The following is a 19,666-nucleotide window of genomic DNA, read 5'->3' as shown; positions in this document are numbered from 1 at the left end:
AATTGTAAACCAATTTTTTTTTTCAATTTAATTTTTTTTTTGTAATTTTTAAAAATTAATATTTTAATTAATTTTTTTTTATTAAAAAAAAATTTAAGCCTTCATTTATTTTTAATTTATTTTTTTATTTTTGAGACTCAAAAGACATTTTTTTTTATAAGAGCAACAGATTTTATTTCCAAAAAAATTTTCATTTAAAACCCAAAATTCACGACAAAGGAGACAAAGACGAGAAAGAGAAAGAAATCGACGAGAAACCCTCCGAATCATCATCCGCAGCTTAAAATTGATTCAATCGCTTGTTCGACGGACAATATTCCGCGTATTCTTCCCACGTGCAACCGACACGCGTGCAACATTCCTGCGTTATTGATCCCGTTGGTTTCGCATTTCGTCTCGTCCGCAGCATGAGATGTGCCTCTTCGGGCGTCAACCACGGATATTCGAGCATCCCGCGTTCCCTCGACATCGCCGGAGCAGCAGATCGCTTCGAAACCGTTTCATCGGCCTTAATTCCGCCATTTCTGCGTGTCAAGCGATAAATATCCTTCTCGCAGGCCCAATAAAGATGCCGAATGAGCCGCTCACGACATCGCGAATGGTTTTCTGTGTGCCAAACTTTCGCCCAATCGTCGGGAGAACGCGACACGAAGAGCGATTCCAAGGCGTCTTCGCTTCGGGCACCGACATTTGCCTCCGTTAGATCCAGCAGCAAACATATGGTTGTGATTGCGGAGATTTGGAGCCACATTTTGAGCTGTTTGAAGGAAAAAATTATTTTTTTCTTATTTTTTTCACTTGAATTTTTTTAATTTTCTTACATTTTTTTTAAATTTTAATTTTTTTTTTTAATTTTAAATTTTTTTTAATAATTTTTTTTAGTTCATTTTTTCACTTTTTTGACGATTTTTTGCTAAAATCTCACAAAATCCGGTAATTTTCTTGACAAATCCATGGAAATTTTTGCACTTTTAAAAATTTTCAACCGCCAACGACAATTTCTTCGACCAAAATGAGTCTCTTTCACAGACAGGCGCCAACTTTTATACCATAAAAAGACCAAATTGCACCCACATGTCACGCCGAGCTACATGGCAATTCTGTAACGAGAAAAACAAATAAAGGTGATCAGGACAACGACGAGGCGCAATAACAAAACACATTGTTTGTTTGTTTATTTGTTAATTCAGAGTCGTTCGTTCGTTGTGTGAAAAATCTAATAAAAGTTAAGTGTTGACACAAAGTGTTTCGTGTTAATTTAATTCGTTAAAATTGTACGAGGAGCGAACGTGAGAAGGACGACGACGACGACAATGCGCGACAAAATGACCAATCGTCGAGATAATTTGCGGAAAAAAAAACGGGAAGAAAGGTGAAAAATAGCGCAATTGATGAATGGAAATTGATTTACGTCAGAAGGAAAATAAGAAATTTATTGTGAAGACGTCATCGAGAATGGTTCTGTTGATCTTTTTACTGTTGGAGATAAAAATTTTTCTTTTATTACTTTGAACTGAGTGAAGGAAATTTTTATTATGAGGAATATTCGTTAAATTGTATTATGTAAGAAATATTTTTAAAAAAAAAGGTAATTAAATATGAATTTTATTAGTTAATTAAATTATATATGAAAATTACTGAAAATTAATATTCAAAAATAAATATTTAAAAATAAATTTGGTAAAAATTGAGCGAAAAATACAAATTATTGAAAAATAAAAGCTTCAAAAATTTAAAACAAATAAAAAAATAAAATAAAAAAAAATAAAAAGAAAAAAATTAAAAAATAAAAAAATAATTTAAAAAGAAAAATAGTTACAAAAAAAATTTTCTTTATATTAAATTTTAATTTTTTTCAAACCTTTAATTTTATTTATTTTTAAATTAATTTTGAGCATTAAAAAAAATAAATTAATTTAAAATGAAGAATAAAAATTTATTTATTTTTTTTTAATTGTTTTAATTTTTTTTTTAAATAAAAATATTTATTTTGTCATAAAATCATTTATTTAAATTATTTATTTTGTTTAATTTTTTAAAAATTTATTAATTCTTTTTTCATTTCAATTCTTCTTTCAGCTAAGCTATTCACTTTTTGCAATTTTTTTTCATTTTTGAAAGCTTTTCATATTTTTTTATTTTTAATATTTTAGAAATCGATTAATTTTTTACTTTTTTTAATTTATTAAATTTAACTTTTTACTTTATAATTAAAACAATTTTTTTGAACTCATTATTCTAAAAAAATTAATTCAAGCAAAATTTTCTGTTTTTTCTAATTTAAATATTTATTTTTAATTTTTATTTTAATTTTCATTAAAGTTAAACATTTTTATTATTTTTTCTTATTTTTTAACATTTAATTTAATTTTTCTTTATTCATTATTTTTCATATTAAAATATTTTTTAAGGTGAATATTTAAAAAAAATAAATTAAACAAAATTTTCTTCTTTTTCTAATTTGATAAAAAAAATATTTTTTTTTACTTTTATTTATTCTAATTTTTTTTATAAATTAATATTTTTTTCAATTTAAAAATTCAAAATAATTTTATTTAATCAAATAATACCCTTAATTTATGAAAAACAATTAAAATTCAAGAAAAAAATAATTTTAAATATTTTTTTTATTTACTTATTTATTTTAAATATTTTTTTATTATTTTAACCTTTTTTTAATTTTAAAATGAAAAATTATTTTTTTTATTCAATTTCATTTTTCTTTATTCATTATTTTTCATATTATGTAAAATATTTTTTTAAAGCTCAATATTGGAAAAAAATTAAATTTTCTTCTTTTTTTAATTCAATTAAAAATTTTTTTTTTAAATTGTATTTTTTTTTTCAATTCAAAATAATTTTGTTTATTCAAAAAATACCCTAAATTTATGAAAAAAATCAAATTTTAAGAAAAAGATTAATTAAATTTAATAAATAATTATTTTTAATTTTTATTTTATTAAAAAATCATAAAAAAAATATTGAAAAAAAATAAAATTAAACAATTTCCGTTAAATCAAGCAATCATAAGCGGCAAAAAACTGAACTAAAACGACACTCATTGGTAACTCACAGTCACTCAAAAAACTCACGTCACGTCACTCAACCCCAATGCAAAAAAAAATAATTTCGGACCAGCTCACAATCAAATGTCGGTACGTGACCCAGCTCACAGAAAATGATTTTGTACATTTCCCAGCTCACAGAAAAAAATTCTGTACAAACACTATGCTCACATACGGGTTTCTGTAGCGACGTACAGACATCATCGTACCGTGTATGTGTGTGTCGTACAGCCATGATATTGGAATAATGGAAGCGCCATTGGAAAAATGGAAAAATTATTGGAAATCTTGGAACCATCCGTCAGTTGAGTTTGATCCATCGACCAGAAAGCATTGATTTCGCGACAAAATCCCTCAAAAAGTAAAAAAAATTCACAAAAAATTCAACGGAAAATCCCAAAAAATAAATTATTTCATCCCGAGAATGTTCTAAGTGTTCCTCGGATTTTCCGAAAAATTCACTTTTTCATAGAGAAAAGTTCTTTGTTTTGATTTTCATCAGACTCCATCAACAAACGGTGTATCGATAGGCGTGTACGAGTCATACGCGCAGTTCAAAAAAAAAAAAAAATAAACAACAACAAACGCAAAAAAAATAAAAATTTTACAGAACTTCCTTTGTTCGTATCGCCTGAAAATCCGAAGAAATTCAAGTAAAAAAGAATTTTTCGCAGTTTAACGGAGAAATTCGGAGAGAAAGGAAGGAATTTCATTCAGAAATTGAGGAAAAAAATTCAACTCTCAACTTAGTCGAGATATTTTTACGACGCAATTCAACGATTAGCGATACGTGTGTGCGTTCGTAGCAATTTTACGAGCTTTTGTTCCTCATATTTTACCTCAGACGCGTAAAATACACACGAGAGCGAAGCCAAAAGCATCAAGGCACAAGCAAAGATGTCCAACACACCCCCAATTATCGTCAGCAGATCCGGCAAAGGCTCTCTCGCGGATTTAATTGGAGGTAAGTTGAAGATTTTTTCAAAAATTATTTTTTAAAAATTCAAAAAAATCGCCTTTCCATATGTTACTCGTCTGGAATTGCTCATTTTTTGACGTTATCAACGACGTTATTGACGCAAATCCCATTAAAACTCGCCTATTTTTGTTTACTCAACACTTTGGCGACGCGACTTTGTTGTTAAATAATAATTTCGTGGCTTCCCTCAACTCTTCTAATCACCTTTCGTTCAACTAACTTATTACGACTCGCAAAAAAAAATCACAAACAAAAAATTTGTCGATAGAAAGTCACGTAGACCGTTCGTTGCCTCGTTTCGCGTGTCTGTCTTTGATTTTCGGAGGAGCTTCATATACGCATTCTCGGAAATTTTTTGTTTATATTTTTTTCCTTCTCTTTTTAAAAATTATAGGGGGGAAATAGGGATTTGATGACATGAAATAAAAAATAATTATGAGTCATCGTCATAGTTTGGATCAAAACAAACTTGAAGATTTTTATCACTTTTTGTGTACTTGTTGCTTATCGTGTTTTTTTTTATAAAAGCAGATGTTTCGACGTCGACGACAGACGTTTGTTTGTGTGAATAATAATAATTTCAGGTTGAATGGAAGGAAAAAGTTGATGGCCTTCAGAGTAGTTGAAGTTATCGTCAGATGGATTACTGAACTTTTAAGGTTTTGAGGGGTTTTTTTGACAATAGATGGCGCTTTAAAATATTTTTTTTGATTTTTAAAGAAATTTTTAATCATTAAAATTTTTTAAAAATATTTCTTTTATTTTTTGTGATTTTTTTTAAGAAAAAATCATTTTAAAAATAAAGCTTCGAATATTTTTTTGACAATAGATGGCGCTTTATGATTAATTTGTGTCATTTTAAGGGAATTTTTTATCATTAATATTTTTTTCAATTTTTTTTGTGAATTTAAAATTATTTAAATAAAAAATTTTTAATTTTTTTAAATTTTATTTCTAGACAAATTTATTTAAAAATGAAATTTTGAAGAATTTTTGACGTTAGATGGCGCTTTATAATTTAATTTTGTTATTTTAAAACATTTTTTAGCATAAAAATTTTTTGAAAATATTTTTTTAAATTTTTTGTGAATTATTTGAAGATTCTTAAGAATAATAATTCTTTTAAAAATGAAAGTTATTTTTTTTTTGACATTAGATGGCGCTTCATTCTTAATTTTAATTAATTTTTTAATAATTTGCTTCAAATTTTTCGTAAAATTTAAAATTTGTTTAAAAATTTGAAAAATTAAACAAAAAACCTGAAAATCATGAGAAAAAATGTTATGTTTGACTTGACAAAATTTGAATTTTCGATGATAGATGGCGCTTTGAAATTATTTTCATTTTTTATAATTTTTCTTTTTAAAAATATTTATTTTTTTTAACTTTTATATTTTATTTAAATAGTGAAATTGCATGAAAATTTTTAACAAAATATTTTTTTATGCAATAGATGGCGCTTTTAGTTTAACTTTTAATTCAATTCATTTAACTCAATTTTTAATATATTTTTTTTATATTTTATGAAAAATTTTAATTAAAATTTATCCGAATTACAGAAATATTTTTTTTTTAATTTTATTCAAATTTTAAATAAATAAATTTTTGCCATCAGATGTCGCTTTAATTTTTTTTTTAATCTAAAAAATACTTTCGAATTTTTTTTTCAAATCAATCGAACAAAGAAAGACGCTACAAATGTATCCAAATCCATCTTTTTTTTCTGCACAAAATTTTATAAAATATTCATTTTAAAAACAAACAACTTGAACACACATTTGCAGCAATAACCTCCGCTCGTTACATGGTCACCTACACTGCTGCGGAACAGACCAAAAAATAGTTGAAATAGTCGAGTTTTGCATAAATAAATTAGTAATAAAATAAAACGTTGCGTTGTGTGGTTCGAACAAAGCATTTCGTAATTCGAGAGAGCGAGAGATTGTAAACAAAAGTGCGGTTTTCGTAGATCAACTAACATCTTTTCTTGCGGTGCTTGGGGTAGAAAAAAAAACTCAAAACGAAATATTAACAAAATTTAATACAAAACAGAAAATGACTCAACAACAGATGGCGCTGTCAAACGAGAACTTCAAGATTGGCGAGAAACGGTAACGGAAGACATGAGAAGTCGATTCATACGAAATTTAGCACAAGTAATGACGTCTTTCGATCCGGAGATGAACGCGAAACGGATTGAAAGTCAATTGTATGAAAAAGCGACATCTAGGAGCGAGTATTATCAATTCATAGCGGAGAAAATCTACAAAATTCGAGAGGATTTGGAGAAAAGTGAAGAAATGCAAGTAGATGAAACAGCAATTGATGCAGCGAATCCTCTTAAAAGGGCGAAAATTCAATAATTTTAAGTTTAAAGCGCCATCTAACGTCAATTTTTTAAAGTTTTAATTTTAAAAATTTTTGTTAAAATGTTAATTTTTCGTACTTTTAAGTGTCAAGTGAATAAAAAAATGTAAACAAAAGCTGTCTAACAACAATTTATGCGAATTGTTCCGCTTTGGCACCCACTTCTACTGTAATTGTATTACTTTTGCACGTAAAGTTGCTTTGTTATGCTGCCTTTATGATTGCCACAGACCAACATTTGCGCGTTAAAAATAAGCCGTTATGCGTCAATGCGCTAATTTGAGCAACAAAAGCCATTTTTTAGTGACAAAAAGTTCGTAAGGTCATTTTGAAAGACAATGAAACTCATCTCCGGGGAGTCATAATCTCATTAAAAATATTTTTTGTTTCAGGATTTCATTAAAAAATTTATAGATCCGCAAATTTTGATACTAAAAAAACTTTTAAAGGTCAAAAATTCAATACTTGACGTTCGATAATGAAACCAAATTACTCCCAATTAAAGATCCGATCAAAGATTCGAACGTAAAACGGTCAATTTTCTTCAATGACTTTCATTTTCTCGGCACAAGTGACAGTAAAAAAAATGTTTCAGACAATCATTGAAGGTGTATCAACCCGTTTTGTAGCTAATTCTTGACTAATACTCGTTCATTCATTTCGAGTCACAGGGTATTAAGCCTGATAATCTAGATTGCAATTCATTGCATTTATATTGTTCCTTTGTTATCCCTCTCTTTCTCGATGTGTCTCTTTATCGCTATTTATTTATTTTTAGTCGTCTCTAGAAAGGCAGTTATTGTTGTTTTGTTATCAGGGAACGCTATAAACCCCGTTTGTTTGATAATGAGGTAGAAATGTGACTCAACTTGCGTTATTTTGTGAAATTGTAACATTTTTTTCTATTTATTTAACCTATAAAATGTAACAAATTACTTTTTATAAAATTTTACATTCAAAATTTAAAAAAATAATTTTTATGTAATAGATGGCGCTTTATTTTGAAAAATTTACTTTAGCGAATAATTTTTAAATATCAAAATAATTTTAGAAAAACAATTTTTATTAATTTTTTATACTGAAAAAATCTCATAAAAATTATTTTTTTATTTAAATATTTACAGAATAGATGGCGCTTTTTTAAATTTTTATTCCCAAAAATGAGCAAAATTTTATATTTTATAAAAGAATTTCCCACAATTTGAGATTTTGCATTAGGTACTCAAAAAAAATTATTTTTCGAAAATTTTCTTAAAGTCTTTGAATAATTGTCTCTTAATGAAATTTTGAACAAATTTTATACGTTAGAGGGCGTTATTTTAACGAAACACTCTTAAATATTTTTAAAAAGAATTTTTATTAATTTTTCAGAAAAATTCATGTCATACTGAAGAAAATTTTTTGAAAATTAAATTTTTTATTTTTATATTTGATTAATAGATGGCGCTTTTTATTTTTATTTACAAAAATGAGCACATTTTTATATTTTTGACAATAATACGTTAGAATTTGAAATTTTGCATTTCTGAAGAAGTTAATTTTCTGAAAAATTTTCTTACACTTAATGAGAAATTTTCTTAAAATCAATTTTTTAATTAACTTTACACGTCAGATGGCGCTTTATATAAAAAAAAAACTCTTCAAAATAAATAGTTTTTTAATTGTTAAAAAAAGATATTTTGTTGGAAACTTTCTTAAAAATCTTTTTTTAAAGTAATTTTTATTTTTTTAAATTTTCAAACTAAATTTGAACAAAAATTAAAATTCTTATGAATTTTTATACGTTAGAGGGCGCTTTAATTTTAATTAATTTTTTAAATTTCTCACAAAATTTGATAAAAATAATTTTTTTTTCTGAAGAAAAAATTTTATGATTTTTTTCTGAATTAAAAAGCAAGATTGAACCTAAAATCAACTATTGCAAAAAAAAAAATATACAGTAGATGGCGCTTTAAATTAAAAAAAATTAAAAAATATCAAATTAAATTTTAATTAAAATGTTTTAAAATAAATAATTTTTTAATAAAAAAAAATTAAATAAAAATTTTCAATAATTTTCAAAGTTCATTGACCTTTATACGAAAAAATATTTTAAAAAAATATCAATTTGGTCAAAAATACTCAAAATACGTAAAATAACGACCCATGATGTCTATTTGGCGATACCAAGTAGAGCGTAACATGAATAATATTTGAAGTTATTGTAACACTCGACTGCAATTTAACGATTATTTTAGGTGCAGCACGTTAAAAACACACAAAAACTCTAACAAAAGGTCTCGTACAGGGCGAATAACACACGAAAAAAGTTCAAAAGTGAAAGTGAAACTCACAAAAATCAAAGATTTTACTCGCCGAAGCCCTTTCTAAGCAACAAAAACGAGTAAAAGTTGCATCGCGACACCTCGTCACTCAATTATCTCCCCTTGCTGCGCTATTTATTTACTTTTTGATTAATTTTTCCCTCGCAAACAGCCTTAAAAGCCGCTTTTATTTGCATTTCCTGCCATTTTGCCTCAACTCATTCACAGTTTTACGCGATTTTTTTATTGTTTCATCAAATAAGTGGTCAAAAGTTGAATGAACGCGTAAAATCTCGATCGTTAATTAGCGCGTTGCGTGCAAATTAAACTTTTTCCGAATGTCTAAGACCGATTTGAGTAACCTTGAAATACTTTTTTGTCGTTTTCTTCCTTTCTTATCGTGCGAACGTGCCGTGCGACAGACAAAATTATCGATTTTCCAGCGTTGCAGGTTAATTTTAGCAGCAAAAACGTACGAAAATAGGCAAGTGCATGTGCTCCGGGTACACGGCATCGTGAATAATGAGGGTCAAGTTGGAGTGCGGATGTCAATGAATTGATAATGTGACTCACAAAATGCGCAGTTAAGACATTTTTTGCTGCGTTCAAAACGATTGTTTTGACATTATTTCAGCGGGAACATGCAAAAAACCCGAAGATTAAGCGGATTTTTAATGAAAACGAAAGATTTTTCACAACAAAACACTCGCCGACTGCATGATAATCGCGTTTCAGTTTCATTTTAATTGAATCTTTTTATAGTTTTACGTAATCTCGCGCGAGTAATTTGTCTTGTAAGAGTGTTTTTCTGTAAGATTTTAATGAACAATGAAGTAAAAAATGGAAAAAAAACGAGCGGGTCAAACGATGTTTACGTTGTCGAGAACGTTTTTTAAACTGTTTGTAATAAATTGTGACAGAAATGAATGATTTTCACTTAAAAAGTGATTTCACGGAGCGCGTGGATGCGAGAAAAATAGACAAATTGTAAATATTTTTCGAGAGTTTTTTGACTTTTGGAATTATTTTTGGTTGTTTTTAATGAAAATTTATTAAATTTTGATTTTTTATACTCCGTAAATGGAAATTTTAGTTAAAATTTGGCTAAAAATTTTACAGAATCAAAGAAAAAAAATTAAATTTTTAAAATAATTCCAAAAGTCGAAAAACTAAAAGTCTAAAAATTAATTAAATTAATTTTTAATTAATTTTAATTTTTTAAAAATTTAATTTAATTTTTAAAAATTAATTTTTTAAATTAAATTTTAATTAAAAAAATTAAATAAATGAAATTTTAATTTTCGATAATTTTAAAATAAAAAAATTAATTAAAATAATTAAAAAATTAAATTAAATTAATTAATTTTTTTTATTAAATTTTAAAAAAAATAATTTTAAATTATTTTAGAAATTTTTTTATAATTAATTTTTAAACAATAATAATTTTTTAATTAATTTAATAATATTTTAAATTAATTTATTTTTTTTTTAAATTTATAAAAAATAATTTATAAATTAATTTAACCAATTTTATAAAAATATTTATTTTAAAAAAATTAATTTAATTAATAAAAATAATAAATTTAAAATTAAATTAATTTTTTTTTAAATTTTATAGAATCAAAGAAAAAAAAATTAAAATTTCATCAATTTAACAAAATCTGAAATTTAATTTTAAAAACATTTAAAGGAAAAAAAAATAAATTCTGAATTAAAAAATTTTAATTTTTCATTAAAAAATTACAATTTCGATCATTTTTCTGTTAAAAAATTTCGTAACTTGATAAAATCAAGCAATTCAGGTCTCAAGTTTTGATATATTTTGTTCTTTAAGACTAATTTTTGGCTCATCGATGGGATGTTAAGTCCTTTGGAGTAAAAATCCTTATAAAAATTTTCAAATTTATCCTTGGTTTGGATTAAAAAGTACAATTTTGATGATTTTTATGCCTTTTTAGAATATTTTTCTTCAATTTGAATCCTAAATTTTCGATTTTTATCATTTTTAGTACCAAAATTTTTCAAAAAAATCTTCAATTGTTCCTAAAAATTAAATTTTTATGATAAATTTATCAATTTTTTTTCTCAAAAAAATTTTTTACCTCGAAAATGACTTTAAAGCAGCAATTTTCTTCATCATGAGGCCCGAAATCGTCTTTAAATCATCTCAGCTGATCCTGAAATTGAAAATTTTATTAATTTATAGGCTTTCAAAGAAAATTTTACCTTAACTGGGTCCTTAAATTGCTAATTGACATCGCCTTGAGCACCAAAGTCGTCTAAAAATCGCATCAAAAGATCCTGAAATCGTAATTTTAGTTCATAATTTACTCTTAAAATCTCTTCAAATCCGCAAAACCTTCAAAAAATTGCAACTTTCCATCAAATCCTTGCTCCTTACTCGCAAAATGTCATAAAAAGCACTTAAAATGTCACACAGCAAGCATTGACCATGACATTCATGCAATTATTCAACCATACTACTCGACGTACTCCAAGCAAAAAGACAAATTGCAGCAATTTAATTCATTCATTCGCGCGCCGGCTTCTTATTTCCGTCACAAAACTGGTCCGGGGAACGTCGTCATCCGATCTGCGCATACAATTTTTATCTATTTACGCTTTTATTTATCGTTTTGAACAAAAATAAACACTGCATTCGCGTTGTAAATGCATATCATGCTGCTCGTTGTTCGACTAGAAGTCTCGTAATTGCGTATTTAGCACCCAAGTTAGTCACTGACGACGTCTGGATTTATTTTTAATACAAAGAATTGTTGAATGTATGTTAATTTTTTAATTACTTTGATTGCCCGTCACTCGAATTTGCTTCCTTATGACCGATTTTTACTCAATTTCTCTCGTTTTTGTTCGTTTTCGGTGCATTCGAGTTCAAATTTTTCTATTTTTAGCACTTTTTATTGGGTTGATGGATGAATTATGGAAAATTTGTTTCACTGCTGGAAGGTCAATGACCTCCAAATCTCCCAAAATGTCGAAAAAATGCGCAGTTTAGCATCTCAGACATCGTAACAAGTTCAAAAAGTTGTTATTTGTTGACTTTCTTGTGTCAATTCTCGACAAAACTGTTCAAATATTTTGCGACTTCTTATCGCTGAGCAAACTCTCATCGCCTCGACTTGAAAAATCTAAAAAAAAAGTTAATTATTAGAAATTAGTTTTGTTTTGTCGGTCTCATTGAGATTCTTACGTCATTTTTCGGGCGTCAAAAGTAGGTCAGAAACGAGATTCAGTCTTATCTTATCATCGATTTTAATGAACAAAATTTCAAAAACAAAGGAATATTTTTAGTAATTTGAGATTTTTTCTTCTTTTTTTTGCAGAATCATGGATTGAAGTTCGACCGGAAGCCACAAGCACAATCCCAAAGTCGCCAGATCGCGTAACGCCTCTTCCATTTTCCGCGGGTCCATATTCCAATGGAGAGTTTATAAGACTGCTGGGCGAGGCACAAAAGGAATCCAATCAGTCGAGCAGAGTTGTGTCGCTTTGCAACTCGAGACGTGACTCGCCAAAAGGAAGGTAAGTTACGGGGAAATTTTTCTGAAAATAGAAAAATTATGAAATTAATTAATTTTTTTAAATTAAAGAAAAATTAAATTTTATTAAAAATTTATTTAAATTAAAATTTATTTTTTTTTTAAAATTTATTTTTTTGAAAAAATTTAATAAAAATAATTTTAATTAAATTTAATTAATTAATTTTTTTTTTTTAATTAAATAAAATTAATAATTAATTTAAAAAATGATTTAAAATTAAAAAAAATATTTTTAAAAAAAAAAAAAATTTAAAAAATTTTACTTAAAAAATTTTACAATTAATTAATTAATTTTTTAAATAAATTTAAAAAAAATAAATAAAAAAAAATATTTTTTTTTTTAAATTAAATAAAAAAATTAAATTTAAATAAAATAAAATTGATTAATTTATAAAATTTAAAAATTGAAAATTTTTTAAAAAAAAAAAAAAATATTTAATTTGAAAAATTTTTAAAAATTTTAAAAATTAATTTAAATTATTAAAAAATTAATTAAATTTAAAAAAATATATTTTTTTTATTTTTATTTTTATTTATTTAATTTTTTTTTTAAATGATTTTTATAATTTTTTTAATTTTAAAAAATATTTTTTAATTAAATTAAATTTTAATTAAAAATTTACCAAAAAATTATGAATATTTAATTTAAATTTTTTTTTTAATAATTGAAGTATTGAATCTTTTTTTAATTTATAAAATTATTATAAAAATTTTATTTAATTTAATAATAAATAATTTCATTTAAAATTCATTTAATAAAATTATTAATTAAAATTTTTATTTTTAAGTTAAAAAATTAAATAAATTTTAACTAATTAAAATTTAAATATTTTTTTTTATTTTAGCCCAAAATCCCCACCAAACAGCCCAAACAATGAATTATGCAGCGAAGATGCGTTCAAAGGGATTTACATCAACTATTCAAGCAAGGTACTTTTCTTTGTTCAAAACGTTTTTCTTGACGTCATATTTTCCATAATAAATAAATCTGATTTCTCAATCGGAATTAATGAAAAAACCAGATGTGTCGTGTCTTTGCTCGTCTTCTGCGCGACATTCATAAAGTTTTTATTTTTATTGAGGAACATAATGAAGCAAAAGCCTTGAAAATATCGGATTCGCATTCAGTTAATGAACAATTTGTACGCCATTTAATGCATTCAATCGGAAAGAATAACAACAAGAACGAAGAATAATTGCGAGATTGCATTTAAAGTGCATCTTATTGAAGCTGAGACTGAGAAGTGTAAAATTAAATTACGAGAATCGCGGTTAAGAGGGATTTTTCATGAAAAATTGATTTTTGTGCATTTTTTAAATATTTTTATTGAAAAATTTTTAAAATTTAATTTTTTTGCTATTTTAAAATTTTTTTTTAGTTCAGAAAAAAATTTTAAAGCTCATAAAGTGAACAAATTTCATTTAAAAATAAAATTTCTGAATTTTTCATTATTTTTTTCTTGCAAAAAATTTAAATAATTCAAATTCTTGTTCAAAAATTCATAAAAATATTAAAATTTGTTTTTTTTCTAATTTTTTTTAATTTTTAATTAGAAAAAAATTTAAATCAATTTTTTTTTATAATTTTCAATAAATAATTTATTTATTAATAAAAAAAATATTTAATTAAATTTAATAATTTTTAAAATAAATTATTTATTTGAGAGACAAAATTAAAATTAATTAAAAAATTTTAAAATTTAATTTTTAATTTAATTTAATTAATTTAATTTAAATTTAATTAAAAAATTTTTTTTAAAAATTTTTTTTAAATTAAAAAAAAATAATTTTTTTTATATTAAAAAAATTTTTTTTGACTTTCTGAAGACATTTTTATCTTAAAAAAAAGAAATAATTTTAATTTTTTTCATAAAATAAATAAAAATTTTTCAAAATATTTTTTAAAAAATCACACAAAAGACAAAAACTCCCTTGAAATCGTTCATTCCTACCTCCAATGAAACAAAAAATTCTATTTTATACAAGAAACATGCATTTTTTATGCACATATTTGAGTAACAAAGCGTGACTTTGTGCAACACAACGCCTCATATTACTCTAACAACGCGTACAAATGCAATAAACTTCTTTTTTTCGAGACGTATTTAGCATTTGCACGAGAATTCTTCGAATGAATCTCCTTTGTTTCAGCTCAATAAATTTTCTTTATGCTAAAATTGGCTCAAATTGAAGCTCAAAGTAAATTTTTTCAATAAAAATTTAACGAAAACAGGAAGAAATTTAAAAAATCGTCTCAAAAACGAAAAAAAATTCACTTGAAACTTGAAAAATTCAAGTAAGACAAGAATTTTTGCGACAAAAAAACTGATTAGATAGCAAAATCTCGTAAATTAAAATTTTTTTAATTAAATTAAAACGCAGTTTGCTTCCGCATTCGATTTCTTGGCAAACGATTCGTACGTAAATCGCATGAAATCTTTTAATTCTTGCAATTTTTCATGCCTTTTGTGACATTTTGTGGTTTTTTGAATTTCTTAACTACGCATGAAATTTTTTTGAGTGAAGATTTCGTTGAGATTTCGAGAATCAGGTCATGGCTAAGCGCCAAAAAAAGTCGTTAAAATCGCAAATGCGGCGTTTTTTGTGATAATTTTGCCGGTTTGACGAGTTCAAGTTCAATATTTTTATCGTAAACGGGTGTAATTTACTCGAGCAACGATGTGTGATGGATGGATTGTTTGTGATACGAGAGATTATTTCCTGTTTTTATGATAAAAAAATAAAAAAAATTAAATTTCTTCATTTTTTTGTGTTTTAGGAAGGAGATCTCGGCAGTTCAAGCGGCGATACCGGAGACTGGGTATGGGATTGGAGCTCTCGTCCCGATCAAAATCCACCAAAGTAAGAAATTTTCTTAATTTTTCTTGAAAAATTCCTTAAAATTTGATTTTTCAACAGAGACTGGAAATTCGAGCATCCCAAACAGCGTGACAACAAACCCGGTTACTCGATCCGCTTAGCTCGCGTCGGCAAAAATTCCTTATTTTCGCGCGAAGTGATCTACTCGTTGCTCCTCACGAACGTGATATCGGCAATTTTGGGCGTCGGCATCGGCGTTTGGCTCACACGGAAAGGATATGTGTTGACACGTCTTGCTGCTGAGTAAATTTCCGCCCGCTCGCCATTCAGGAAAGAAGTTTCAAGAAATGAAAATTCATCATAATCAAGAAATTATGACTAAACTTTTTTTATATCATAAATATTATAATATTAAAAGCTAAAATAAATAAAAAAAAATATTGAAATATTTTAAGATAAAAGCAAAATAGGTCAAAAATGGACTCAGGAAGGGAAATATTTTTGTAAATGGCAAAAATACAAAAAAAAAAAAAAATAAATGTTTTTTTTTGTTAGTTGAGTTCCATTTGATTTTTTGTTTGCAATTATTTAAGGTTTTAAGTTTATAAAATAATTTTGATATAGTTAAAAATTTAAAAAAAAATATCACAAAATTTCAATTTTTGATTGAAAATGTAATTTTAAATATTTTTTTAGCTAAAGTTTTAATTTTTTACTTAATTCTGAATTTAGAAGAATTATTTCAACAAAAAAAAAAATTAAAAATCGTTTCTAAAAATTGAAAAACATTTTTATTAAATCGATTTAAATTAAAATAAATTTGTTATTCATTTTTTATATTTTTATTAAAAAAATATTTTTATTAATTTTATATAAAACTTATTAAAAAAATATTTATAAATTTTTTTTTATAAAAAAATATTTTTTTTTTAATAATTCATTAAATAATTTTTTTTCTTAAATAATCATTTTTTAATAAAAATTAAATATAAAAATAATTATTTTTAGAAAAAAATTATTTTTAGAATAAAAATAAGTTTAATAATTTTTTAAATAAAATACCTTTGAAGATGGAAAAATTGAAATAAAATTCTATTAAAATTATTTAAAAATTCTTCTTTAGTGAAAATTAAAAATTTTCACATTAATTGTTGATTATTTTTTTTTTCGTTTGATAAAATATTATAAATTATCAAAATATTTAAAAAAAAATTAATATTTAAAAAAAATTAAAATAAATAATTTTTTTATCAATTTCATTTTAAATTTTAAAATTAATAAAAATATTAATGAAAAAAAAAATAATGAATTTTATTAATAATATAAAAATTATTAAATATTTTAATAAATGTAATTTAATATTTTTTAAAATATTTATTAATAAAATTTTTAAATTTTTCAAAAAAAAAATATTTTACAAATATCAAAATTATTTTATAAACTTACCCATAATTATTATTAATTAATTAAATATTATAAAAATAATAAAAAAAAAATAAATTTTGTTTACAGAAGAAACGTCCAGTTCAAAAAAAAAATTAAATATGAATCCCAAAAAATAGACGAATAATGTCTGAACAAAAAAAACAGACACAAAACAATTTTTTTTATTTATTTGACCAAAAATCGTCTGAAAAAAAATATCCATAATTTTTTTTTTAATAAATTTAAATATTTTTATTATAATAATTTTTTTTTACAAATTTTCGTGTCTTTAAAAAAATATTTAATAATAATAATTAAAAGTTTTGTAAAATTTTTAAACATTAAAAAAATTAAAAACAAGAGTAGAATTAAGTAATTTTTACATTTTTTCACGCTCTACTCCTCCTCCTCATCAATCATTCAAATCAATTTATTACAAAAATAATAAATAGAATCAATAAGGAAAATTTTGATATGTCTCGTGTGATGTGAAAGAGTCACGACAAAATATTCACAAAAAAAAAAAAAAAAAATATTAAAATAATAAAAATTTCTATCCGAAAAAATTACTATCATTTGTGTTTTCGTTGCGCTGCCTTCTTTTTCATGTTCTGGATGCGTTTGTCGGCACTCACGATATTGATGCTCGGGGTAGTTGTGCTTCCGCTTGAAGTTGTTGTCGCCACAACTGCGGGCGGAATGACTTTTTCTTTGCTTTTTTTGCTGCTCGACGACGAGGACTCGTAATTTTTCGTGTACGAACTGCTTGTGCTCGAACTCGAACTGGATTTGGCAGGCGAGGAATTTGTCGACGAAGCCTTCGAAATCGCTTTTTCCTTGCACGTGAAGCAATACCAAGAATTTTCCTGATCATTTGCATCCGTTTCGCTGATCGGCGGTTGATGACATTCCTGATGATACAACGAATGGCAGTCCGAGCACTCGACGAGACGATTTCTCGCACTCACATCCATGCGTTTGCAATTTTTGCAGAACAAGTCTTCGAGTTCTTTCAAATGATCATCTTCCACAGATTCGACACTTTCCTCCAGCTCTCGAGGTTTTTTCTCGATTTTTGGTCTTTTGACGGCAACCAAGTTGCTGCCGACAGCGTTTGATTCTTCATTTAAATATTTTTTCGACAAAATTGACGAAAGCAGCTTCGAGGGACCGTATTTTTGTGAAATAATGTCATCGATGGCAAGACGCAACTTTTCGGCACTTGTATTGTCGTTCGAATGCAGCAACTTTAGGCCGTTCTTCAAAACTGGATCTAATTCCATCATCTTGTTGTGTGAGAATTTTTTTTCCTCTACAAAGAATTTAATACAAAGAATGAATGCAAAAATTCTCAAGGTTTCCAAAAAAATTTTACTTACAAAAATTAATCTAATTCCGTTGAAATAAAACCCAAAAAGGCGAAATTTAGGGGAGATTAAAAGCTCGTTGTGCAATTTTTGCAGTAAAAAGAACCGTACTTGGCTAAAAATTCAATTAAAATGTCGCTAAATTGAACTTCTTTGCAATAACAAATCTAATTCATGAGGAATTCAGCATGAATTACACGTGAATATGGCAGTGAAGAGAGACAGAATGAACGTACGACTTTGAGGCGAAATTTGAATCACGTGTGGCGGTTATTTTTTATTTCGTTGATGTGAAGTTCATTGCATACTTTGTGATTTATTACCGTATTTCGGGGAAAAAATGTGGTTATGTTTTGAATTTTTATGATTTTATTTAATTTTTCACAGAATTTATCCGTAAAAAAATTTTTATTGTAAAATTAATAAATTTGAATAATTTTCAAAGTTTTCAAAAAAAATTTCTTTCAGTAATGTGAAAATTTTTAATTTGTGTTGAAAATTCTTTAAAAACTATTCAATCAAAATATTAACATTTTTTGAAATTAAATTAAAATTTAAAAAAAATATTTTTTTTTTATTTTTTATTTGCAAAAATACAATTTTTAACTAATTTTTTTAAATTGGTCAAAAATTTTTTGTTAAAATTATATTTTTTTAAAATCCAACTTACTTGATAACTTTTAATTTAAAATTAATTTTTTTAAATATTATTAAAAAAAATTATTGAATTAAAATTTAAAAAAATATATAAAATTAACAAAATTTTCAGTTCAACAAGTATTTTTTTTTATTTATTTCAAATATTTAAATTTTTAATTAAAAAAAATATTAAATAAATAAAATTCTCAAAATTAATGAAAAAATTAATAAATTAATTTTAATTAAGTATAAAATTTAATTTTTTTTTAATTTAAGATATTTTAATTATTAAATTTAAATAAAAAGAATTAAATTTAATTAATTTTATTAAATTTATTTTTTTAAGAGAATTTAAAAAATTTAAACTTAAATTTATTTAAAAAAAAAATTAATTTTATTAAATTTTGAATTATTAAGATAATTTAAAGAATCAAAAAAAATATGTTAAAAAATTATAAAAAAAAATAGAATTTTTTTTTTCTAAAATTTTGGAGAATTTTTAAAATAATAAATTTTTATGTTATACTTTTAAAAATTAAATAATTATTTTGAACCAATTTTTGAATAAAATTTAAAAAATTTTCTTTAATATTAAATTGAAAAATTTAAAATAATAAATTAAATTAAAAAAATTTTAAAAATATATTATTAATATAAAAAAATTAATTAAATAAATTAAAAATTTAAATTAAATTTAATAATTTAATTAAATTAATTAAATAATATAATAATTTAAATAATTAATTTTAGAATTTTTTTTTCAATAATTATTTTTAAAAAATCAAAATTTATTATCAACAATAAACAAAATCCAGATTCGATCTAAATTCCATCCTCTTTGTGGTTTTTCCAACATAAAAAACCCATTGAACATGCAGAAAACATAAAAATATAAAAAATAATTGATTGACATAAAAAATGCATGTCATAAACTTTTAATCAAACACGTAAATAACTAAAGTGTAATCGTGTAATAAAAATACAAAAAGAAAAAAAATACCAGACTATTTACTATTTTTTTTACTGCACACTATTGGACTGTATTGTCGTCGTCGGCGGTTTCGTTATGAATGAACTCGATATTTTTCTAACGTGAAAATTCGTGAATTAACGTTTGCCGCCGTCAAAAACCGACACGAAA

General features: G+C 24.4%; 3 protein-coding genes across 3 annotated transcripts; 1 reads left to right on the top strand and 2 right to left on the bottom strand.

The window, feature by feature from the left end:
• Nucleotides 1-157: 157 nt before the first annotated feature.
• LOC134833973 (probable insulin-like peptide 7) lies at nt 158-1,017 on the bottom strand. The gene is made up of 2 exons (XM_063848482.1): nt 822-1,017; nt 158-757 (listed from the first exon to the last, which is right to left on the bottom strand). Exon 2 carries the CDS (start codon nt 749-751, stop codon nt 281-283), a length of 471 nt encoding a protein of 156 aa, XP_063704552.1. The 5' UTR covers nt 752-757; nt 822-1,017; the 3' UTR covers nt 158-280.
• Nucleotides 1,018-3,386: 2,369 nt separating this feature from the next.
• LOC134833481 (BCL2/adenovirus E1B 19 kDa protein-interacting protein 3) lies at nt 3,387-15,694 on the top strand. The gene is made up of 5 exons (XM_063847801.1): nt 3,387-4,029; nt 12,059-12,257; nt 13,120-13,204; nt 15,054-15,136; nt 15,194-15,694. The coding sequence occupies exons 1-5, from the start codon at nt 3,963-3,965 to the stop codon at nt 15,399-15,401; spliced, it is 642 nt and encodes a 213-aa protein (XP_063703871.1). The 5' UTR covers nt 3,387-3,962; the 3' UTR covers nt 15,402-15,694.
• Nucleotides 15,695-16,584: 890 nt separating this feature from the next.
• Nucleotides 16,585-18,043, bottom strand: LOC134834517 (integrator complex subunit 12). The gene is made up of 2 exons (XM_063849230.1): nt 17,899-18,043; nt 16,585-17,831 (listed from the first exon to the last, which is right to left on the bottom strand). The coding sequence occupies exon 2, from the start codon at nt 17,803-17,805 to the stop codon at nt 17,092-17,094; it is 714 nt and encodes a 237-aa protein (XP_063705300.1). The 5' UTR covers nt 17,806-17,831; nt 17,899-18,043; the 3' UTR covers nt 16,585-17,091.
• Between the last annotated feature and the right edge of the window lie 1,623 nt (nt 18,044-19,666).

The sequence above is a fragment of the Culicoides brevitarsis genome, chromosome 3 (assembly GCF_036172545.1).
Source record: "Culicoides brevitarsis isolate CSIRO-B50_1 chromosome 3, AGI_CSIRO_Cbre_v1, whole genome shotgun sequence".
NCBI classification, from domain to species: domain Eukaryota; kingdom Metazoa; phylum Arthropoda; class Insecta; order Diptera; family Ceratopogonidae; genus Culicoides; species Culicoides brevitarsis.
This window is presented reverse-complemented; position numbering and strand designations above follow the sequence as displayed.